Raw genomic sequence first — 26,398 nt, forward strand, 5'->3', positions numbered from 1 at the left:
TCGTTCTCCTGCTATACCATCAACATGTGGAACGCCCTTCCACAAGCCTTAAAGGAGAGCAAATCCCTGGCCTCCTTCTAGACCCCCATGCTCCCCCCCACCCTTTTTTTCTGCCTTTGTATTTGATGTTATGCCTTTTCTGCTTTTGAAATTGATATTATCCTAGATAAAGTACTATGTCTATCCGTCTGTCTTTCAATGTTATATGAGATACTTAAGAGTGTGTTTCCTGTGGAAATAAGCCTCTGCTTTCTAGGATCTCCTTTTAGTTGACTTTGTACCAGTGATTTGTACTGTCATGAAACTGTACTTTTTTCTATTGCAAACTTCTAATAAGTTCTCTTCTCTTCTAATCAATCAAACCAGCAGCTGTTGGAGGAGGTCTCAGAGGAACTGGACAAACTGAAACTGTGGTTTAATATATATATGTCACCGGATGTTAGAGAAACAGGACGGCCGAGAAACGGAGCACTCGCGGTGCCGCACGGGGCGGAACAAGCGGTCGCCCACAACAACGTCCTCCAGGCGGAGCCCATCGATTGTCCACGACATTGCAAGCGGCGCGAAGGCCAGCGGACCTTGGTCCTGCTCTTCGCCCCCGAGCGCCGCAGTTACGAAGCCGTGGTGAATGCAATCGTTATATTTATGCCCAGGCCGTAAGGCCTGGGCAAGCCCAAGATAAACGTTCATAGTAAGCTAATGGCTAAGCTAATGGCTAAGCTAATGGCTAAACACCGCCCAGCTAGGCTAGTAAATAAAGAAAGGGAGTCGCAAACGAGTGACGTCAGCGCCTGCACTAGTGAATGGCTGTCTATGGGCTGTCGTCGCCATCTGGTGGTGATTAGTGTGTGGTGAACGAAACAAGCGCTCTTACAATGAACGTCCTGAGTTACCCAAACATACTGTAACATATATATATATATATATATATATATATATATATATATATATATATATATATATATATATATATATATATATATATATATATAAATAATTGGATACACTGGTTGAGCTAAAGATTAATAATGTAAAATTAGAAAGAGTATATGAGAACATCTTCTTGGGGGTGATAATAGACCACAAATTCAGCAGGAAACCTCATATAACGTATGTACGGGCTAAAGTGGCAAGAAGTGTGGGTGTCCTAGGCAAAACAAGGGAGGTGTTTAATTATAAGTCACTGTTAACACTGTATAACACTCTAATATTACCATATCTGTCTTATTGTCTAGAAGTGTGGGGAAATACGTATAGAAGTAACCTTCAGCCGTTAGTTATAGTCCAAAAAAGAGCAATAAGAATAGTAGGTTATTATGATCATACAAATGAACTGTTCTTAATAATTATGGTCGTTTACAATGAAGCTATGTGATTTAATTGAAGCGCTCTATTTATGTTTAAGGTAAGGAATAGATTGCTTCCCAGGAACATTCTCCAAATGTTCAGGCATAGGGAAGGGGTACGTTATGATTTGAGATGGGAGCTTAATTTAAAACAGCAGTGCTTTTACCACTCGAGTATGTGCGTTTCCATTTACGGAGTTAAAATATGGAATGGCTTGACAGAGGAGGTCAAGCATAGTGTTAATATATTACAATTTAAAAGACGTCTCAAACATAATATTCTTGCTAAATACAATTTAATCTAATAAATATATTAAGTGGTTACATTCATGACGATTGCGTGATGGCAGAGATGGTAATATTAGTGGTTAATGGTTGTGGTGACCAGGAGGACCACTTAATAAATGATGATAATGACAATGATAAAGATAATAATCATTTTATTTTTATTATTATATTCAGTATAAAACTCCAGGGATGGAAAAAGGTGTAGATTAGCATCATTTTTGGATACTGGTATATCCTTGTTTTGGCAAACTCTTTGTTTTTCTTCTTTGTTCATTTTGTTGTTCTTTTTTCTTTTCTTTGTTCTTTTCTGCTGTTTGAACATTTTTACTATGGGTATGTTTGTGGAAAAGGCATTTACAAGCTTTGAGCTTCAGCCTATCTTTGATGTATTTTAATGTATTCTTTACTGTGATGATCAAATAAACGTAAACTTAAGTAGCATTATTTTCTAGTCTAGAGAGATTATTGTATGTAATACGGTATTATTCTTTGCAAAATGATCACAGTAAAAAAAAAACCTACAACAAGGTCCATGAAAATGACTTTTAATACTCATTTTAATTTGCACAGATTCTTGGGATTCAATTTTGTACTGTGACTTACATCCAGCATCAAGTCAATGTACGACGAAAACTGACATTTTATGATCCTATGAACTCCCTCCTGCGTAACTAACCCTCGAGTTTTCATCTCACGTGCCGGGGGTTCTTACAATAGACTGACCTGTTGGACACGGTATCAGACCTGCAACAGCAAGACAAAAGGTGACGAAGATAATGAACTCTAGACTGGAATCCTTGCATAACACAATGTACAAAATAATGTGCCTTTTAGATACAGTATATATTTCCACTTAACAGGAACTAAAGTACATACAACGTTGAATGCATGGATGAAAAACATAGGCATAGGCTGAGCTGTCATAAGGTCACTTGTCAAATCTGGGCTGGGTCTGTCAGAAACAACATGGCACCAAAAACATTTAACCATTGAAACCCTTTATACTTAGTGGCATGACAAATAGCAGTCGATTTACGTGCACCAGAACGAGAGTTTGTGAGAAACCCAACCCCATTTGATGTAGCCTAACACACAAACAGGCACACTTTGTTCTTGAGTAAAATCTTACTTATAAAAAAAACACATTGCATTCATGATTGGGATTACCATATTCTAAGGGCAACTGATACTATACAAAATGGTTAATAACAATTCTGCTTTACTTATTCTTCAGAGAACATACTTTGAGTTTTTTATCCTTCAGAGTGTAGTGACTAATTTATTTGGCCCTTCTATGTGTACAATAATTAAACTGTAATCAAGAGGAATTTTCCAACTTCATGCAACAATAACACTTGTATCCAACAATTTAAAAAGTCATTATTTAGTCCAGCATAACCAGCTTAAATAAAATAAAATAAAATCCTGCATTTTATTTTCTGCTCACATTCATACATTACAGACCAGACATGCATGCAGACTTGGCCAAAACTGAACACGGCGCAAAAGGGACAACTCACTTCGTATCCATATTCCTTCGCATTCTTAGAGAGTGGTCACGCATCAATGAGATCTTTGTGCCATTATAACAATGTTAAGAAAAGATTGATTTTGGGGGCAGTTGTGAGAGAAAAAACACCAGGAACCTCGCAGCCTCCCCGGCAGATCTGATGCACTGCAGACGCGGCGGGATAAGGTCGAGGCTCTGAATCAAATACATAAAGTGCTTCGGTCAAAAAGCTTAGAAAACATTTAAAAAAAGAAGGTATCAAAGCAATGCAATCCGGCACAGGGTGGAGATGGGCGTAGGTTCGGGTTCAAGATAGGATTCCAGGGCGTACAGAATGACGGGTCTCTCTTATCAAAAAAAGTGGAAAGAAATTGATGAGTTCAGAGGAGTACTGTTAAGTAGGCATGGCTAGCCAGCATTCAGCCCAGAATGAGACTGGACTTGCCGCCGGGGGGGTTCCTACGGCCCGAGGGAAGAAGAGCTGTGGCGGGCTGCTCAGCAGGGGCGCCCTGACTGCCCTCTTCCTTTGGTTCTGGAACCACCTCAGCCTCAGCGCTGTTGTCTGAACACCAAGAGGAGGAGAAACACACGTCAAAACTAGTGCCACGTACGTGCTAAAACCTGACTCATACTTGGTTGTGTCTCACACTGAAAATAGCCGGTCAATCATTTACAACGCAGTGTCGCAGTGTGAATTATTCTTAAAACTCATTGTTAAATAGTAATAAATAAATAAGTGCAGTTCCTGACCCTACCCGCAAATTTGCTGCAAATTGCAACACTCGATTTTTTTTTAATCGGTTGAATCTAGGGTTGCAATACCTCCCATAGGCAGCCAATGCATCAAAAAAAATGTTTTGCTATCTGATTGTATTAAACGACGTCAAACTCACCAATATTGGGACTGTATGGAAAGCTTGGAGTATCCTCTTTCTATCTGTGTTTGTTTTATAAAAACCCAGCGTATAAATGTTATGAGCTACTTTCTATCAAGAAATTCAGTTCAGGTGATAATTTTTTCTAAGTTTGGAAGCGCTTGTGGGAAATCACTCAGCGGTCCTGTGTACCACCTGGTTCTAAATGTCACAATGTAGGAGGCAGCGGGACGTAGCGTTATAGAAGACGAGCACTTCCAAAGTTCAACACTTCAAAAATGTATTGATAGAAAGTAGCTCATAACATGTCTACACTGGGTTTTTATGAAACAAACACTTTGCAGATAGGAAGAGGATACTCCAAGCTTTCCATACAGCCCCAATATTGGTGAGTTTGATGTCGTTTAATACAATCAGAAAGCAAAAAATCAAACCTCGGTTCGAAGTGGAGCGGTGAATCTGAGCAGCTATACCCTGTGTGTGTGTGTGTGTGTGTGTGTGTGTGTGTGTGTGTGTGTGTGTGTGTGTGTGTGTGCGCGCACAAAACAGCGCCCCTCCTTTAACTAGTGTGTTGTGTGTGGCCACTCAAGGTATTGCCAGGCTACGGACGGACGGACACGGCCAGCCAGCCAGCCACCCACATACCCACGGACATACCTGTCTATTGGGAGCGCTTTCACCGCTCCAAAAAAATCACAAAATCACTGAGCGGTGGAGGCGGCGCAGCGCTGGCTGAGTGCAGCAGGGGTTGAGGTATATGTAGTAGAAGTGAAACTATTGGAAATACTCAAATAAATATACAAATACCTTAAAATGATTTAATCCCACTCTCTAAATGGCTAGTGAAGTGTGTGTGTGTGTGTGTGTGTGTGTGTGTGTGTGTGTGTGTGTGTGTGTGTGTGTGTGTGAGAGTGAGTGAGTGAGTGAGTGAGTGAGTGAGTGAGTGAGTGAGTGAGTGAGTGAGTGAGTGAGTGAGTGAGTGTGTGTGTGTGTGTGTGTGTGTGTGTGTGTGTGTGTGTGTGTGTGTGTGTGTGTGTGTGTGTGTGGGTGGGTTTAGGGGGGTGGGCGTGAGTGTGTGTGCGTGTGTGAGAGAGAGAGAGAGAGAGAGAGAGAGTGTGTGTGTGTGTGTGTGTGGGGGGGGGGGGGTTAGGGGGTGGGCGTGAGTGTGTGTGTGCCTGTGTGTGTGTGTGTGAGAGAGAGTGGGAGTGTGTGGGGGGGTGGGTGCAGGTGTTTTGTGTATGTCTGTGTGTTAGAGTGTGTGACTGTGCCTGGCCTGCTCAACAGCGCCCCTCCCTTGATGTGTGTGGTCAGGAGAGGTATTACCAGAGGTATTGCCAGGCTACAGACCCAGTCGGCCAGCCCGCCTGGCCAGCCACCCACATAGCCACGGACGTGGCCATTCAGAGGAGCGGCTTCCACTCAAAAAAATGTTTTGGTGCATTGGCTGTGGCAGGTGTTGCAACCCTAGATTCAACCGATTAAAAAAATCTAGTGTTGCAATTTGCGGCTACCTGTACTCGCACATCATCTGTCAAGTCTGAGTTATCAGTCACTATGACAGACAAACAGACGTCGGCGATTCAAATACACCCACTCGACTGGGTGCGGTCGTAAAGTAAGAGGAAAGGAAAGTTAATCTGCATAGCACATTGCAACAACAAGGCAATAAAGTCCTGGGGGAGAAGATTTGTTAAACGAAACCTAGATTAACTGGGGGCGGAAGAACGCCGCTCTGTTTGGTTCCATGATTCGGGCTTTTCAAGGAATACATGAAGGCGCTTTCAGCCAGGCTTTACAATCCTGGCTTACCAAAGTCGCTCCCTCTCAGCCTGGTTTGGCGTTAGTGGAACGGAATAAACCAGGCTATAATAGTTAGTTACTATTAGTGGGAGAAATATGTGAAAAAGGTGTTCACTTCCGGCAGAAAGCGTGAACATTTGCACCTAGGGGTATTTTTGTGCGCTGAATTCAAAAATTGACGGTCCCAAGCACTTTTCTCAAATTCACTTTTCTCTAATTCACTTACCATACAGGGAAAAAAGACCCCCCAAAAATCTTCTTTAAGTAGCATGTGAGGGGTCTATCTAGGGGGTTTTCATGATTCTGAATCCATTCCAAGCATTTGTTTTGCACAGAAACATTCCTTGGGCAAGAAACGGACCCCACAAAACTAGGGTTTAGTGATGAGTCATCACTTTTCACAGTTGTGTAGGGTCCATTTTTAGCCCAAGGAATGTTTTTCGTGCAAAACAAATGCTTGCAATGGATTCAGAATCATGAAAACCCCCTAGATAGACCCCTCACATGCTATTTAAAGAAGATTTTTTGGGGGGTCTTTTTTCCCTAGTATGGTAAGTGAATTAGAGCCACCAGATCCCATGGGAAAAGTGCTTGGGACCGTCAATTTTTGAATTCGGAGAACAAAAATACCCCTAGGTGCAAATTTTCACACTTTCTGCCGGAAGTGAACACATTAGCCTATTTTTGTTACATATTTCTCCCACTATATAGGGCTAAAGGGTTCCCCAATAGGCGGCCCGCGGGACATTTGCGGCCCGCGGGGGGCTACTGTCCATTATTACCAACCCCAGTAATAATGGTGGCATAAGAGCAGCAACAACACTAGTATATCGTCGTTGTCAGCTGGAAATCTCGTATCTCCAAATTTGTAAGTTCTTTCGCAAATCATACAAGGCCGTCGCACAAAAGTAGTGAAAACTATTGTTTTCACTAGTTTAAATAATTTTTAAAATTATAAATTCAAAACGAACAGTTTTGGACATACAAGATTCACCCGACAACGAAGGTATCTGAACTGTCGCTGGAGTAGCAGGAACGCCGCCGTCGCTGCCTGCAATGTTGTGGCCCTCGGCTTGGTACCCTAGACATAATTCGGCCCTTGGGGAAAACTAATTGGGGAACCCTGCTATTGGGGTATGTATCTGTCCCTTCCAAGACGATACGCATCCGATCCGATACATGGGCTACGATTCGATTCAGAGATGATAAATCTTACATACAGAAGGATTCGTTGCGATGCGATTCGGTGCAATTTCATTTAATTAAGAAGCTAGATCTATAAAGTAGCATTGCTGACCTTCAAATAATAGATATCTCATAAAAGACCAAGGAATAACAAAACATTGTAAAGAAAGATGGATGACAAATCATTTTAGTATCATGTCATTGTTGTGTTCATTCTAAATAGACACAGACATGTAGACAATAAAAAAGAACAAAGCCTACTGACATGGTTTGGAAATCTGTCTCACACACCCATTTCTATGAGCTTCACTTTAGCAGTTAGTCAGGTGGAGAAATATGAAAAAGAACACACAAAAGGCCTGGCCCTTCAGGCTTCAGTACAGTGCAATTCTTGTACTTTGCAAAGCTGCTATAATAACACTGAAAAACTAAAATATTACATCCTCGCCAACGATCAGATCACCAAATAAAACTAGAAAAGGAGTCTGCTGTTATTCAGTCAATAAGATCATTTCAAAGAGAAATGTTGTTACTTTAACACCACAATGTTAAAGTAACAACATAGCAGTGCAGTAAGTGCAACATTTGAAGTCTGGCACACATCATGTGTTGATCTACTGTACTTTGGCTCAGATCCCACTTAGAGAAACAATGCTCTAATGTAGTCCATTAGAGAGTCCTTTGCTGTCGGAAATGCAGGGACTTCCGATGGTTCTACTGGGAAAAGTGTTATGTGTAATAATATCCTATCCATTACTGTCGCATTCTTATAAAATCCAAACTTTGCATTTCTCCACTAGTCTGGAACTAGCATGCTGAGTTGTTTACAGTCGCTGCGTCGCAGTTGGGAGCGTCATTTTACACGCACCAGTGTGCTGCGCCAGGAAGTAGCAGATCTACAAGTTTACAACCCATCGAAATGCAACACGCTGTGGGCTTGTAGATCTGCGGTTTTCCCGCAGGACGGAGCAGGCAGCTTTCCCCTTTTCGTTGCACTGTGTTCAGCAGCACTCACTTTTGAAGCAATGAATTGTAATAGTAAACGCTGAGAAAGTGAGTTCAGATTTCCACAGTAGGTTAGTTATTTAATGCTAAAATCCAGGGAACCGATCAATAGCTTTAGGACCGATACATCAACCGATTCAGGCGCTATTTTGACCGATCCAGATAAACGCGCAACGATGCATTCGCTTCGTTAATGTTGAAACCAATAACTGATTCATATCGATATTTATATCGATACACCCTTATTACCGGTAGTTACTAGGGGTGTAACGATATAGTAACTGTATCGAAATATCGTTTTTAACTTAAAAAATCGAAGTATATCGAAATGAAAACAGCTAAAATCGAATCGAATCGTTTTATTTTGTATCGTATCGAATCGGCAGTGCAAAGAATCGATTATATCGATACTACCTACTTGTGCATTGTATTTAGCATTTTTAAGAAGAAAAAATTAAAAGGTAGTGGTTTAATTACTTTTCCTTTCCATAGAGCTACTCTGGTCTATCTATAAATGTGTGTAATCTCAAGGTGCAGGTTTGTCAATATACAATGACCATGTATTTGGTGGATAATCACTGTGTTTACTTATTTATAACCATAATAGTACATGTTTCCCTTAAAAATTGCACTATCCACACCTTTCACACATATTTAATTTCTTTGCTAAATAGTTACTATATCGATTTTAAATCATTGAATCGAATCGTATCGTATCGCCATGAATTAACCAATATCATCCATGTATCGTATCGTCAACCATGTATCGTGATATGTATCGAATCGCTATTAAAATGTATTGTTACACCCCTAGTAGTTACCTACTTCCTCCCGAGGGGGAAATTAAGTATTTTCAGCTAATTCGCTGCCAACAAGAGGTGCGTGAGCAATCAGGGGTTAAGAGTCTTGCTCAGGGACACACATCAACATTGCTACCTTGGCCTGGAATCGAAACAGGGACAATCAGGGGCTTTGGTTTCCCAGGCAGGCTCCCTAACCATTCAGCTATGCCACCCCTAAATACGGAGGAGGCTTTGGCAAACCTGGATTTGGCTTACATCCTGGATTAGCTAATTGCACCTTTGTGAAACAGTCCTCAGGTATGTTTGAAGCATGCCCAAGCTTTTCTAAACCACCTCAATCACAAGTTGCAATTTCAACTCCTACGGTGCTTGCTTTCACACTGCATGTTGTTGTCAGTCCTATACGATCATTACACGTCACACAACCTGAAAAAGGTATCAGACAGTGCAAATCGAATTGATTGTACTTGATTCGTTTGTAAAGATTCACTTTATTTATTTTATGTGTCGGTAGTTTTTATGCAATGGTCTCACATTGACAATTCACCCTTTGTCAAGTCCCGCCCATTGTCCTGCCCCTCTCCACACCCATTGGTTGCTGTGTCTTGGTGGGACATTCAGTGGGACATGCCATGTTAATTCAGTTGCTTCATATTGTTATTCTGTGTGCTCAATTCTAATTTCAAACTTTGTTTCAGTCAATGGACGACTACCGGCTCCGCCCCCTCCAAAAGCTGCCTCCGCCACTATCACAGCGCGCCGCTATTGGCTTCATTCACTTCAATGGGAAATACGGCGGATTGTACACACATTTTACACATTAAATATTAATTCCGTTTTGGACCCAGAGCTTCGAAATCTCTTCCAATCCATCAACAAGGCCTGGATCTGCATTGGAAAGAATATTTAGACCTTTACACTTTTAAAACAATACGACATAGGAATATATAAGGTCGCAGCAGAGGAATAAGGAACATGTCCATGGTTGCTGGACCACAGAAAGCCGTTTCAAACCAATTTAAATATGAATGGACTGTATTGGCCTAAACGACAATAACCCATGACTACAAACACCTTATTTGTTATGTTAAATAGCAACTGATATGTAATGTACGTCTGTGAATGTCTGAATGAACAGGGGTAGCGACGCGAAGTGTTGTATTTCAACTCTGCTTTCGACTGCAGGCTGTGGGTAGGGGCGTCACAAGGGGGGGAAAAGTGGGACTGACTTACCAGGGCCCACGGTGGAAGGGCCTTAATTATTTTAGACTTTATCGATTGAAAAATAGCAGATATACAAGCTCATAGCGCGGCACTGAGTGCCACGCTGCGAGCTTGTAGATTTGCTATTTTTGAAATCCCACGATGAAGAACATTCATGTGGGCCCACAGCGAATCCTTGTACCCAGGGCCCAGAATTTGATGCGACACCCTCTCCCTCTGCGGCTCGGCAGATAAACTTGTCAGGAATCGCGAACATTTCACGCCAGAGATATCAAATGTTATAGATAAGATTTATAAGCAATCGGCATGATAAGAAACATGTAGCCTACATTTGAAGCAGTTTATTCTGGTTGGTTGTTTGTGTAATGGAGAGTAATAGCCTCTGTATAGGTCCAGCAGACAGGCGATTTCCTCATTCTGCTGTTGCGTCCTTATATATTCCTTTGTCGTATTGTTTTAAAAGTTTAAAGGTCTACATATTTTTCCAATGCATATCCAGGCCTTTGTTGACGGATTGGACGAGATTTCGAAGCTCTGGGTCCAAAACGGAATTAATATTTAATGTGTAAAATCCGCTGTATATCCATTCAAGTGAATGGTGCGGCTGTGATTCTCGTCGGAGGTCTCGGCGGAGAGGTGGGGGCGGAGCTCCCGGTAGTCATGAATTGGAGCTGCTCAGTGGCAGCATAGTGAATCAGCATGTTTTTAAATGTTTTTATTTCTCCAAAAATTATGTTTTAGCTAATTCAACATAAAAAAGGCGGAACCAGGGCGGGACAAGGCAGATAGAGCCTGCTGGTTGGTCAGTCAGGGACCAACCAGGAGGCTAACAAAGGGTGAATTGTTATATAGCATCTGACACAAGTATGATTCAAACCTCATTTATTTAATGATAAAATAATTACGTTAAATATTCAAAATAATATAAAACATACATGAAAATAAATGCATGGCGGTTCAAAAATGACTTTTAGCGCTGATCGGTTCATGATTTGCTAAATTTGCTCTGGAGAACCCCCCCCCCCCCCCCCCCCCATAGATGGCTACTACAGTAGCTTCCTACAGTACATGCCATAAAAAACACTTACCAATACCAACATCACTGGCATCACCGTTTGCATCCTAAAGGATTGAAAAAAGAAAAAAAAAGAGACGTCAATCCAAATATTGTGAGAGGAAAGCAAAGTGAAATATTAGTAGAATAGTTTATATAAACGTTGTTGTTAAAAAGTTAACGCTCTATTTCTATCTATCTATACAGAACAATACTACATACGAATGGTACAAAAATGTAGTTGGGTCTCCCCGTCTTTACAGCTCTTTATTGAAAAGATAACACGTTCAGGTCAGGACACCAATTTCATCCAAACAGGAGACTGAGGAGAGTGAACTCCACAAAGTAAATAAAATAAATATACAATTTATAGTGTTCCATTTGGAGATTTGTCCTCTCTCCTGATTGGATAAAGAACATTATAGAAAACAGAAGACAGAGCCCTGAGTGACACCTGTCAACCATATATGGTTTAAAGTGGCAGTTCAGTAAATTTAAGCTATTTGTTTATAGACATATTTTACATGTAGAATAGTCATTTCTGAACCCCTGTAAAAAAATGGAACTTTATATTAAAGCGGAATAAGACTGCTTTATGTTTTTGAATCGTATCTGGGATAGCATATTTTCATGCTTTTTTGCTGCCCCACTCAGCCAATCACAATGTGTGATTGGCCGTGTGTGTGTGTGTGTGTGTGTGTGTGTGTGTGTGTGTGTGTGCGTGTGCGTGTGTGTGTGTGTGTGTGTGTTTGTGTGTTTGTGTGTGTGTGTGTGTGTGTGTGTGTGTGTGTGTGTGTGTGTGTGTGTGTGTGTGTGTGAGAGTGTGTGTGTGTGTGTGTGTGTGTGAGTGAGAGAGTGGTGGAAAAAGTACTAAAATGTTTTACTTGAGTAAAAGTACCTCTACTGCATTGTAGAAACTACTGAAAATAATAATAATACTCAAGTAAAGTCAAAGTACCTGAATACAAAGTACTTGAGTAAAAGTACTTAGTTACTTTCTTTATTGAGTAAATGTACTTCAGTGCCTTTTTTATTTTTTTTTAATCAAGAAAACCAAAGCAGATACTTCATGGTGTACATAGGCCACGCCCCTACAGTCCTTGGCAAGGAGGACAGAAAACTATGTATTGGATTTGACAAATTTTTGTCTGTCTGTCGGTTAATAATACATTACTCTGTTGTGTGACAAACTGGGAATACACTTGTTATCATATTTATTTGACTGAACTGCCCCTTAAAGTGGTTAAACTGTTACAACTAAAAATCAAAGCAACTGATCCATTAACTCACCGTCACATGGTTCTCTGCTGGGGGGTTGGAGGACTGGTTTACTCTCCTGGGAGGAGCGGAGGACTCACCCACCAGGACACCCACAGCCTTGCCACCTGGAGGAATGAGGAAACATGTAGTAAACAGTTTAACGCCAGGGGTGTTGCACCAAATTCTGGGCCCTGGGTACAAGGATTCACTGTGGGGCCCCTGTGCTTTAACCATTGAAAAATAGCAGATATACAAGCTCACAGCGCGGCACCGAGTGCCGCGCCGCGAGCTTGTAGATCTGCTATTTTTGAAAAATCATGAAAACCTTTGAATATTTCAAATCTTTCTAAGGTTTTTTGAAAAACCTATGTTTCTATGTCAGTGGAGCTTAAACCTTTTCATGTGAAGGACCCCCAAAATGGTATGTATTTGGCCACGGACCCCCATCTCAAAATATTGAGTTCCAGGGACCCCCAAGAAGCAAAATTTGAGTTACAAATGTTCGCTTAAAAATTGATTTGCACACATTTTCACGCAGCGCGGCACTGAGTGCCGCGCTGCGTGAAAATGCTATACAAGCTCTATTGTATAGCAGATATACAATAGAGCTTGTATATCTGCTATTTTTCAATAGTTAAAGTATAAAATAATTAAGGCCCCTCCACCACCCTGGGCCCTAGTAACTCAGTCCCACTTTCCTACACCTTGTGACGCCACTGTTTACCACCATTTAAAGTTAAGGTTTATTATGCCTCCGCAAGCGCTATGTTCAGGCTGTCCATCCATCCCAACGGGGTATCTCAGGAACACCTTGAGGGAATTTATTCATGGTTTACGTAATTAATTAGAACGTTTTTAGTTTGAATCTTTTTTTTTTTTTATGCCTTGGCTCCTCGGAAGTGAGCTGTTTAGAAGGGCCTCTACTAGACTGGCTGTCTGTCTGAGGCTTATCTCACAAACTGCAGGACTGGTCGAGGCCTAGTCGTGCATTATGCCAGTAAGCCACAGAAGGACCTCAATTATTGTCTCCACCAGCCGAAGGCTGAGGGGAGAGTATGTTTTCCCCTCCGTCCGTCCGTCCGTCCGTCCGTCCGTCCGTCCGTCCGTCCGTCCGTGTGTCCGTCCGTGTGTCCTCGCAGTTTGTGTGCAGCTAATCTCAGTCGCCGTTGGCCCGGTCGCTGCCAAAGTGAGCACACACATTCCCTGGATCCCAATCTAGAACCTCTGCCCTAAATTTTTCAAATGGGCTTTTTCTAGCGCCACCTAGTGGCCGATGTTCGCAAGACACATTTCTGTGCACTACTCTTACAGATTTTGTCCAAAAATCCTACAAATCGGTAGGCAGTATCTCGACAGTCATGTGATCGACACGGATCTGTCCGATTTTTCATATTCCATCCTGATTGGCTAAGATTGGCTTCCAAAGTTTGTAGGATTGAGCCGTTTGGAACAAAATGCCTCAAATCCCAAACGCAAAGTGCAATTATCATGAAATCGCGCACACACGTTCCCACTAGGTCGAAGAAGAAATGCCACTTAAATTTTTTGAAAGCAGCCTCATGGTGGCGCTATAACAGGCCGATTTGAGGTTTTACCTATAACTCCATCGATCAGTTTCAAACTTTGTAAGCGCATTCCCTAGAGGCCAAGGAAAAACCCTTTCCCTGCATTTTTCACATCAGCCTTTTATAGCGCCACCAGGAGGCCGACTTAAGTAAAACACTATTTTTCCTATTATTCCTTGAGATTTTATCCAAAAATCATGCAAATCCGTACACAGTATCTCTATAGTCATGTGATCAAGTACGATCCGTCTGATATTTCATATTCCATCCTGATTGGCTAATATTGGCTTCCAAAGTTTGCAGGATTGCTCAGTTTTTGAACAAAATGCCTCAAATCATCAACGCAGCTTGCGATTACCGTGAAATTTGCCACACATATTCCCACTACATTGGCCTGTTATAGCGCCACCAGCAGGTAGACTTTAGCAAAACACATTTTTGGAACACAATGCTTCAAATCATGCATGCAGCGTCTGATTGCCATGAAAGATCTAAGGTGAAGAACATATGCCACCCTTTTTACATTGGCCTATTATACAGTAGCACCACCAGGACGCACAGCCTGGTGGAGACCTGTGCTCGGAAGAGCACTGCTTCTAGTTGTTGCTGTGTTGCTCCTCTAAAAATGCTTTTGTTTACAGAGTGGTTTCTGTGTTTAGTGCCAAGAATCTCAGTGGGAGGAGCAAGTGATTAGCGAGTATCACATCTGTGTATCATGTGTTTGGTTCATGTGTATTTCTGTTTTCTGTTTTTCGTTTGTGTGTACGTTTTTTTTATGTTTAGTTCGTGTGTGGGAACCCAGATTAAAGAAAGGGCGACGCCCACTCGGGCTGTCTCTCTTCCTTTGAGGCTGTCTTGAGAAATTAAGTTCATGTGTACAGCCACACACACAAAATAAGCTCAGTGGTAGTCAGACTGAGGTTGCAAAGTCTCTGATGAACAATACTAGTTTTATGAATCAAAAGAGTTCAAAAGGGGCACCCGCTGGCCTACTGATCCAGGCGCATACTGTACCACTTAATCATTGCCACATACGTAGGCATGGATGCCTGTTTGACGACCTTTGCCGCATGTCACTCATTTCCTGTCAGTCTACTGTCCTATCCAATAAAGGCAAAAGCCCAAAAAACAAGTTCAAACAAGTTCAAGTTCAAAAGAAAAAAGAATCTTCTCATCAATATTGGTACTCCCATATGAAATTTCTCTTGGTGTGTTTATACAATAATATAATAGTTGTATCAATGACGGATATCCACTGTATGTACTGCATGTAGTCAGAACAAGCATGGCACTAACTACACCCTGAGATGTATTGCCAACAGGATTAGGAACAGGCAAGGCCATGATAAAATCCATGATAAAACCCACGGTTAGAAATCTGGGAGTCTTCCTGGATTCTGACCTCTCTCTGGAAACCCACGTAAAGAAGGTTGTTCAAACTTCTATTAAACCCTTTCTTTCCACCCCTGACTTGACAAAAGTCATTTATGCCTTTATTTAATCACGCCTTGATTATTGCAATTCCCTTTATTCCTGCCTCTCCAAAAAATCTATTCATCGCCTCCAGCTCGTTCTTTTAACTGGCTCCAGGAAATTTGATCATATAATACCCATTTTAGCTTCCCTGCACTGGTTGCCCCTTTCTTTTAGAATCTTTTAAAATGTCACTTATCAACTACAAGGCCATATCTGGCCTTGCACCGTCCTACATTTCGGACTTACTTGACCCTTATGTCCCATGACTCCCATCCCGTGAACTCAGATCCTCTGGCAATGGCCTAGGGCTGTTTTAAATTAGCCTGACTGCAAGCGTCAGACTCTATCACCACTACCAACAGGGGGTGGTGTTGTGCAGTCTGGTTTATTAACCAGGCTAGTTTTAAATCCCTTCTGAAAACTCACCTGAAAACTCACCTCTAATAGAGCTGCCTTCAACCCTTAGCACTCTTGATTTTAATGTATGCTATTATTGTTTTTCATCTATTCCATTTTATTTTTTTACTTTTTATTTTCAGATGCTGCTTTTGCATTGTAGATTCTTCTGTCAAGCACTTTGTGACTTTGTTATTAAAAAGCCCTATACAAATACAATGTATTTTATATGATGTCAGACATGTAGCCCATAACATTTGCAGACATCCTGGCGTCAAGCCACAGTGCTTGAAAGGAAGTAAATTCTTTGGCACTGTACTCTGGGAAATTCACTTGGCTGACTCAGCTGGAAGAGCATTAGGTGCCATATTAAGTAAAACGAAACTGTGCCCTGATTTATGTTTTGCTACATTTACCAAGCTTTATGATTGTATGGTTTCTTTTATTTTATTTTATGCAGCAGGTGTATGGGGCTTTGAGGAGGCCACCGAATGTAAAAACATTCAGAGTAGAGCATTGAGGTGTTTTCTCGGGGTGCATAAGTATACCACTAAACTGGCCATTGAAGGTGACACAGGTTGGGAAAGCTGCCTTACAAAGCAGAGGTGTGAAATCATTAGACTGTGGAACCGCCTTTCCCAACTGCCAGAAGGGAGGCTTACAAAAATGATATTTAATTGGAATAGAACAGGTAACTATCCATGGATAAGAGAAGTTTCTTTAATTTTTTCAATTTCTGACTTAAATTTATATTTCATGAATATCTCCAATGTAATATAAATATAGTTAAATATAAATTGTCAATACTACATCAGGAGCAATGGAGGGTGGACACTTGTAAAAAAGCAAAGTTAAGAAATTATATCCAATTTAAAGATGATTATATAACGGAATCTTATGTTTTATTTAACTTAAAGAGAGGACAGCGGTCCCTCTGTGCCCAGTTGAGAACTGGTGCATTACCTCTGGCAGTTGAGGTGGGCAGGTATACTGGTATTCCTGAGGAGCAACGTTTGTGTGTTCTTTGTGATTTGGGAGTTGTGGAGGATGAGTTTCATTTTGTGTTTCACTGTCCACTGTATCATGGCCTAAGAAATCCCTTGTTTGAAAAAATGCAAGCCAGAAATCCAGATTTGTTTTGGATGTCTGGATGTTCTATGTTACGCTGGTTGTTTAATAATGAGGTTTTTGTTTTGCCAAAATTCATGGACAATGGACTATCAATGTGTTCTTTTTAAGCACTTTTGTCTGTGGTGTATCTTGGTGTATATATGTATTATGTCTGTGAGTGTCTTGTAAGCCCGTGTGGGCTGGGCATCATTTGGTGCAGGACACATAAATAAAAATCTCTATCTATCTATCTATCTATGCATTGTTGGATTTTTATTCATTTTTTGGGCTTTTATTTATAGATTGCAGTAGAGACGGACAGGAAACTAGGGAGACAGAGATAGGGAGAGAAACGCAGCAAATATCGTTGGAAAATCACATATAGAGAGATCCCCAATGTCACCCAAATAAGGACATAGCGACGGGTAGCTTGATCAGCAGTATAGGAGGCCTGTAATACAGTAGTTGGGTAAAGTAATGAGCTAGGGTGCTTTATATCCTGACACACATGGTATTCACCAGGTCTTACTGCAGTGACCTGCCATGTGCCATCAGCAACACGTTGTTCTAGAGCAGGGGTTTTCAAAGTGGGTGACGGGGCGCCCTGGGGTGCCGCGACGGCAGTCCAGGGGTGCCGCGAGATCGTTTGATAATATTTGGAATTTATTTGGACACTTGAAAAAATATTTAGTATCATTTTAAACTTGAAGAACAAAGTTATTTTCAGTCAGTTCTAACCAAAATGGCTGTTATCTCAACATTTTCCTCGCAAGATAATCACTAAAATATCGTCACTGTCGGGCAGAAACCTCGTATCTCCAAGTTTCAAATGTGTACGTCTTTTGGTAAAGCAAAGCCCTTCTTCATCATACAAGACTGTCGCAAAAAAACGAGTGAAAACAGACGATCTACAAGCACACAACGCCTCGCATAAATACAAAACGAACGGTTTTGGACATACAAGGTTTCTACCCGACCACGACGATATGCTATAGGCTAAATATAAGTTGCTGGGAGTGAAAATTACAATGTAGGGGTGCCTCGGATTAAAACAAATATTTATGGGGTGCCCTGAGACAAAAAGGTTTGGGAACTCCTGTTCTAGAGGAGGGGTGGGCAATCATGTAATTAATTAAGATCAACTGGTTGATGCAGAGGGTCTTTTTGGTTGATCATGGAGTAATTTGAAAACCCAGACAAAAGCATCCATTTGTGTCATGAATGGATTGGATGTCCAATCATGCTCAGGCTGGTTTGAATGTGAACTAGGGGTGGGCGATATGAAAAAATACAATATCACGATATTTTCCCAAGCTGTATCACGATACCCGATTTCATCATGATTATTTTTTCACGTTGGTTTTATGGTTATTTTTCAAGTTACTTGACAAAAACTAGACTCTCTGGGTTCCTTTTGGGAGGTCTAAATTGAACTTTACAAGTATGTAACTCTGACAGTATACAAATGAAACCAAATGGACCTGTAAGAGTTAAGTGGAGACCTTGACATTTTAAAGTTTGAGAACTACTGATTTAGATCAAAATGCAGGTTTAAATTGAATTCTGCAATGAATCTCTGTATTAACGATTAAACAGGATTTTTTACAAGGCTCACTCAATTGTATCACGATATATACGATACCTCCGAAAAGGCATATGGTGGAGACATTGTATCGTCTCAACGATAATTATCACCATATCGCCCACCCCTCATGTGAACCCCAGCGAATCATACCAGGGAGCATTACATGGTTGCTATTCCGACCACCTAGACCTAACCTTAACCCTAACCTCAGTAAAACTAACGCTGGTGAATGCCTACCTGGTGAAATGCTAACCTGCCGACGCTGGTGAATGCTAACCTGGTTTCGGAAATGGGGATGTTTCGCAATGGAAACCCGCCCCGCGGCGCAGCATGGATTAACACAGTAATTACCCTGGCAGCTTTTCCAAGCAACTGACGCGCCTGGTATGTGGTAAGTGTACTTTTTACCGATTACCGGTAAGTGTGCAGGTAGGGAATCTGACAGGTGGAGTGACAAGCAGGCACACTCCCATGAAACTGTTGCTTGCCCGCAACAAGAGCTGTATCATGGTCAACTTCAATGGTTTAACACAGCTGAAGCTGGCACAGATCGCCTGCCAGGCATTTGCACGTTGAGTGATTGTCCGGTAATCACATGAGAGGCACAGTGAGGCCTTAATTGTTGCTCCATGTCTGAAAAGCCCGTGTCTTATCAGTGGTCCAAGTGTGTTAGTACAAGATTACTGTAACTGCCGCCATTAATGGCTATTTTGTCATTATTTGTTATTTTCTAAGTTTGTTAGTATTTTCTTATTCTGCTCAAAGTAATGTGCCGGAAGTTACCTTTTTATGTGGTTTCCGACCAGATTGACATACATGGTGTCTCCCTAGAGGCTCAGTGTGTACAAACACACTGACCTTCATTGTCGTGGATGCAGCCAGTGAGGTAAATGGATTTGTTTGTATTATCATTTCCTTGTTATGTTTGAGTTACCCATGTTGTGCTTATGTTCTATTATTTATGTTCTTGTATTGCTTTATGCTTCAGTTTCAGTTTTACGTTGGTTTTGGAGCCATGCAAGTGCGCTTCAATAAACCACCAGTCAAAGCTTTCTCGATTTCGATTATTATTATTACAAAACATACATTACCAATTTCAGCCCTATATACATATCTACAAGCTCACTATGCGTCGCATTGTGTGCTTGTAGATCTGCTATCTTCAAAACATTTGTATACATTTTAAAACTTGTGAAAAGGGACATTCTGCATAATGAGTACTTTCTATTTTTGGTATTTATGTACATTTTGATAGCAATATTTTTTTACTTTTACTCAAGTACATTTAGAATTTTACTTAAGAGAGAATATCATTACATTTTTTACATTGCAGTAATGATACATTTACTTACTAAAAATTGAGTAGGCTACTTTTTCACCACTGCAGACGCCATGGGACAAAAAGTTAATTAATTTTGTAGCAACTTTTCATGTAAATTTGTAACGGATCGTCGTGGACTCACTCTTGTGCACAAACACAAAACTGGAGCAGGGGTGGAGTGAGCAACTATGCAGCGATGGTGAAAAGATTTTTATACATTTTAAAAAGCACATTCTGCATAATGAGTACTTTTTACTTTTCGTACTTTTGGTAAGTACATTTTGAATTTGAGAGTATTTTTAGTATTAGAGTATTTTTACATTGCAGTATTGATACTTTTACTTAAAAAAGTGTACTTTTTCCACCACTGTAGAGGCCATGGGACAAAAAGTGAATCATTTTTGTCATCATGTGGAATGAGAAATGTTTTTGCCTTGTCAGCAACAACTACGCAGCGATGGTTAAGAGAGGTAACTTGGAAAGACACCAAATGACGAACCACAAATCATTTGACAAGACTCCAGCTGAGAAACTTAAAGTGCAGTCATCAGTATTTTAAGTATGTTGTCTCGTCAGGGACGGGGAAGAAAGGGAACTTGGAAAGATACTTTCGGACAAACCACAAATTATTTGACTAATGTTTGACTGAATATTTGACTCATCAACATCCTGACACACATCCGATTTCATCCACATCCTGACAGTGAACTGAGAATAAGAAAAAAGGAATTGAAATCTCAACTATGTGCACGCACATTATCATCAGTATTTAAGTACCATAAATATTTTTCCCTTTTTTTTTCTCCTTCATTATAGTTTGGTGTGCATTTACTCTTTTTCCATATTTGATTTAGCCTTTTTATAAACTATAAAAGTGTTTGCATAATTTTAATTAGAAGCCTGCAATAAAATGTAAAAGCAATGGTACTTTTTACTGTCTTGTGAATGTTGACAAATGGCTAAGTAGATCTTATTCCCAAAAAGGTTGTTCACCCCTGTACTAGAGTATACACTAGCAGTGGGCAGTGAACGATGGTCTTTTGCTGTGTTGTAACCTACTGTGCGTTCAGTGAGAGTGTGCGGACGAATGTCAGCCTCTCCTCCATCTAAACAAGCAAGTTAGTTTGATCTTGTGCTATAACGCTGAACCAGAGATAATCTCTTGCACCAAATATTTCCTTGGTTACCAGGTGCCTGGTGTGTTTACTTTCAGAGTGATTGTCTGTCTGTTTATCTATCTACATGAGAAATGCAGTGCTGAAATGTGAAAACTTTACACAGAGTGCCAAGTCGTCATTTTAAGACGTTTAATTAGTTTGTTTGAGCCTGCTCCAAACTATGGTGTGTTGTGTGCGTCAATGACCAAACACCACATCACACACACGTGTATTGTTGAACTCTTGAACTCCATGTTTTGTGACTGCAAAGGAGAAAGTAAAAGAGACTATAAACCCAGAATCAAGCCTCTTCTTGATCTGGATTAAGGGCCCCTAAAGTGGTGTTCTGGGCAACACACTGGCATGAACCTAGTGAACAACAGAACTCAGCTCCCCAATTTCAGCATAGCTGCTATCCCTTCACTACAATTATATATATTACAATTAGTGGGCACACCATTTGAGAACCACTGACTTAAAGGACAATGTTAAATTGTAATTCACATAGATACAGTATGTGAAGGCCTAGGTCATGCTGTCTGGGATGAAGCAGGCTGTACCAGGTGGGTTGTTCCTTCGATGAGCATAAAGGTCTTCATCCTCAGCAAAGACAGTGGAGGCCATCTTGTCTTTTCGGACGGGGGGCTTCTCCTCGTCTGTGCCAAAAGAGATGTTAGAGGCACCTCCCGGAGGGCACAAAACCCTGAGAGAACAAAGTGAAATTGCATTGATTAAAATTTAGGTTCATCATTAGAAATTTCCGAAGTGTATGTACTTTTGTGTTAGAACAGGTGACTTCTGCTGTATGTTCATTCTGGGAAATATTTTCAGACACACGTATTTCACACCCTTTTTTGTGGCATTTCAATGTATGAAAGTCTAGAAAATTAGGTTGCTTAATTAACAGTTCTCTTTCTGTTCAGAAACATGAACTGTCTAAACTCCTGGATAGACTGATGACTGAATGATTGATGTACAGGAATATGCATTCATACTGTGTACATATATCTACCTTAGTAGAGTTGCACCAGATGTTCACACTAGGGGGCAGCAGCAGCTTATTAACTAACCAGTTGGTACAGTAGGCTATATGTAACTACCTTGTGTGGCTGTACTTAGGGGTGGGTGACATAGTGATAAATATCGTTGAGACGATACAATGTCTCCATGATATGCCTTTTCAGAGATATCGTATATATCATGATACAATGAGGGAGCCTTATAAAATATCCTATTGAATTGTTAATACAGAGATTCATTGCAGAATTCATTTAAACCTGCGTTTTGGTCTAAATCAGCAGTTCTCAAATCTTTAAAACCGTCAAGGTCTCCCCTTAACTCTGACAGCATACAAATGAAAACAAATTAACCTGTAAGTGTCAATTTGGTTTCATTTGTATACTGTCAAAGTTACATACTTGTAAGGATCAATTTAGACCTCCCATAAGGAACCCTGGACCTGACATCGAGGACCACTGGTCTAAATGGTCTGTTACTCCTTCTTTTATTTTTTGTTACCTTGTACTGTAGGTGCACGGTTGTACTGTTAAGTAACTTGAAAAATAACCATACAAACCAACAAAAAGAATCATGCTAAGATTGTGTATCGTGGTACAGCTTGAAAAAATATCGTGATATTGTATTTTTCCATATGGCCCACCCCTAGCTGTACTGTACCATTATGTTAACAACACTTATTAAGAAGTAAACTCCCATCAAGTAATGTGAAGGCTAGATACATTACATCTACCTTTGATTGATAAGATGTTTGAACAGGTGTGCGTTTCAATTTCACCGACCGCTGTTATTGTTTTGCCTCGCATCAGACATTCTAATATGAGCAGCATAAGTTTGTCTACACAAGCTGGGAGCGAACACACATTTTACCATTCTTCATCATTACGTTGTAGTCTTACATTAGTGGCCACTTGTGCTACAACTAGTTTTTGTTCTAACTTAAACATAGCTGGACTGGTTCATTGTCTCCACCAGCCGAAGGCTGAGGGAGAGTATGTTTTCCCCTCCGTCCGTCCGTGCGTCCGTCCGTCCGTGTGTCCGTGTGTCCTCGCAGTTTGTGTGCAGCTAATCTCAGTCACCGTTGGCCCGATCGCTGCCAAACTGAGCACACACACTCCCTGGATGCCAATCTAGAACCTCTGCCCCACATTTTTCAAATCAGCCTCATGGTGGCGCTATAACAGGCCGATTTGTGTGGCCTGGTTGTTACCAGCTAATCTCCGGCGCCGTTGGCCCGATCGCTGCCAAACTGAGCACACACACTCCCTGGATGCTAATTCAGAACCTCTGCCCCACATTTTTTAAATCAGCCTCATGGTGGCGCTATAACAGGCCGATTTGTGTGGCCTGGTGGAGACCTGTGCTCGGAAGAGCACTGCTTCTAGTTTGTGATGATTTCTAGACTCTAGATGTTAGGAATGATACCTGCTCTATCGAAAACAGATTTCTGACTCTGTTTACTATGCTGTTCCTACACACAACAGTACACTGACAAATAGAATAATTTATTCCAAAATATGAACTTGTTCTAGGATCAACTTCAAGGGATGAATCAATACTGGACAATAATACCACAACTCATATTTTGAATTACTCTATTTTTGCATCAATTACAGCTCACTGTTTATTAAGGTTGAGTTCTATACTATATTCAAAGATCCAGAAGAATACAGACATTGTATGGGTAAGCTATAGGCCAATACGTGATAGCCTAGTAAACTAGACTCCTCCTGCCTTCTGATTCAAAGGAGAGAGTCTGGTTTCTCTCCCACAGCTCTCCTCCTGGCATGGCATCCCTATACCGTAGTCAGGTGTGGCCAACGCCAACAGTAAGAGGAGGCCCAGTTCAAGCGGCCACAGTCACCAAAGCCAGATCTGCAGGGGTCATTGCCATGCTGGCTTGTGTTGGACATTCTTGTCAAAATAAAAAAATTGCCACATTTGAGAACCACTAATTCTAGTGGTAGGCTATGACACTACTAGTAGCCTACAAAGTGTCATATAATCATATGAACAAAACCTGGATATTTGACATTCAGTAATTGGGTCTTGTGATCAAAATGTTTTTTTAATGGTCTGTAAAAAAAATAAACTCAAATTTTCCACAGACAGACAGGGCCAAGTCCTTGCCACAATGGACATATTGATGAACCCTGCAGATCTGGAGCAAGTGCATCTGGACCATGCCTTATCAAAAAGCTCGACTGTTTATTTCGACCACTGTTTGAAATGTGGGGGAGACCCCACCCAGCCATAAACTCGGCTCATGCTGGCATCAGAAAAGACAACCTCAAGTGTGTCTCATCATCATCATTATGCTTCTTGAGACATAATGGAAATCTAATTCCCAAAACGTAAAAAGGCAAGAAATAAACAGTAGTTTAATAGGACAGAAGTCTTTATGTAAGATCACACAATCTCTGGCCATATCATGCTTATTGTTAAAACTGGGTACCGATGTAGTTCGGGTTGCTACACAGACACGTTTACCTCCTCCACAAAGGAAGGCAAGACAGCTGCTACTAGCTAGCGTTAGAATAAGCATCCATTCCATTCTAAGGTGTGGTAGTGCATGGTGGAGGGCTTTGGCCACGCGAACGTTATATATCCACGTTAGATCATGCCCTCGAAACGTCGACTAGATGATAGGTTTAAAAACCTATTTAATATCAAGTTAAACTACACCGATGGTGATTATATAGCTTCAAGGCTCACCGTTACTTCGTCGCAAGACCGTGCGTAGCCTATACCTAAAAAGATAGCCTATATACATGTTTTCAATTAAAAAGTGTTGACGCTTTTTTGTAACTGAAAATGTGTACTGTATGTACATTCTTTTTGTCCAGCTAAAGGGTGGCGAACTAACCGTATTGGCGTGATTTACCTGCTACTGTTTTTGGCACCGGGCTCCATCCCTTGATAGATCGTTGTCGTAGTCATTTTTTTGTATTTGCACAGAGGGCTTGTAAAACGATTTAGAAAACCTGATTAAGTTGGAATAATTGCCACCAGTTAATAATTTTAAGCAGTATATTTCACCGCCTCATCAGTCATCACGGTCTGCCGTAGCCAGTGGCGCCCGAAAATTCATCAACCTGCTATGCCGTCTGGTGAATGGTGAAAACTAACTTGAAGGCGTCTTTATTTTTTCCCAGCCAATGTCCCGCCTACAAGTCGGCGTTCCGTCCACCCCATTGGACCCTTTGAGATCAATAACATATTATGATTGGAGAGTCGTTGGGTTTCGTGCAATCATGCTCAGAAAAGGAGGACTTGCTTGGTACCACAGCAGCATCCAGGAGGGAGGACTTGGTACCACACAGCATCCAGGAGGATGCAGCGTGGTTATGGTGACTAGACGTCCCAGTTTCAAGGTGTAATCCCAACACATATTTGCATCTAAACACAGAAATGTCCCCGTTTTCCATTCACGATCGTCATTCACTACTTAAAAAATGTCCTGGTTTTCACTACAGTTAGATAGATTACTTGTTTTGAGTGCTTACATATTTGTTGTCCTGAAAGGTGGTCACTGGTGTGACTAAGTAAGTGGCACTTTTAATAAGTTTACCCCCGACATTATAAAAACAGCAGGTGAAAATAATAAGGGTAATATAATAAGGTAAAATAAATAGTGAGTAGCGGAAATAGATCCACAAGCAAAGATATTCTTTTGTTTTCACTATTTTTTTAAGGGGATTTTAGTGATTAACGATCCTGGTTTGGGTTTTTGAAAATAATGGTCACTCTAAGGCAGGGTTTCCCAAAGTGGGTGCCATGATGCCAGTCGAGGGGTGCCTCAGAATAATCTGATAAGATAACATTTGGAGTTCATCTTCGTCACTTCACTATGCTTTGTAAAATAGACCCCATTTGCACTGTACTTTTGTTCCCCCCCCCCCCCCCCCCCCTTCACTAAAAATAGCTACAAACTCACAACGCATTGTGAGCTTGTAGATTGGCTTTGGCTGGCGCGGCGCGTTGTGAGCTTGTAGATCGGCTATTTTTGGTGAAGAGAACCTTCCCCCCAGAATACGGATGCTGGGGTTCAAGTGGTTAAACATCATTTTCAGTCCGTTCTGATGGAAGCGGATATTTCTCTGTGACATACATAGCCTACCGTATCTCAGGTGGAAAGATGTGCATATTTACGTCGCGGCCGATGCATACTCCACTTTTAGAGACAAATTTATTTCGGTTCGGCTCTGTACAAACTACAATATGATCTCATTCAGAGGTTCGGGGGGACGTGTACCGTCATTAATTTGGCTGTTCGGCTGCCGAGATTTTGTGACTCCCCAAACAGAAATACATTTGGCTCTAAAAGTGGAGTACGTATCGGCCCTAAGCGTGGGAGAATGGAGCAGTGAGAGGGGTCTCTATGATCATCAGCAGAGCAAGGCATGAGTCATCATTTCATA

At 41.1% G+C, this 26,398-nt stretch overlaps 1 protein-coding gene across 1 annotated transcript; it reads right to left on the bottom strand.

Annotated features, from left to right (window-relative positions):
* Positions 1-3,563: 3,563 nt before the first annotated feature.
* On the bottom strand, positions 3,564-24,917 carry jpt1a (Jupiter microtubule associated homolog 1a; the record flags this gene model as incomplete). Its single annotated transcript, XM_080722520.1, has 5 exons — positions 3,564-3,706; positions 11,125-11,158; positions 12,381-12,475; positions 21,521-21,663; positions 24,862-24,917. 5 exons carry the CDS (start codon positions 24,915-24,917, stop codon positions 3,564-3,566), a joined length of 471 nt encoding a protein of 156 aa, XP_080578646.1.
* Positions 24,918-26,398: the final 1,481 nt, after the last annotated feature.

This window comes from Nannobrachium achirus (genome assembly GCF_963921795.1).
Source record: "Nannobrachium achirus genome assembly, chromosome: 3".
In the NCBI taxonomy this organism is placed as follows: Eukaryota; Metazoa; Chordata; class Actinopteri; order Myctophiformes; family Myctophidae; genus Nannobrachium; species Nannobrachium achirus.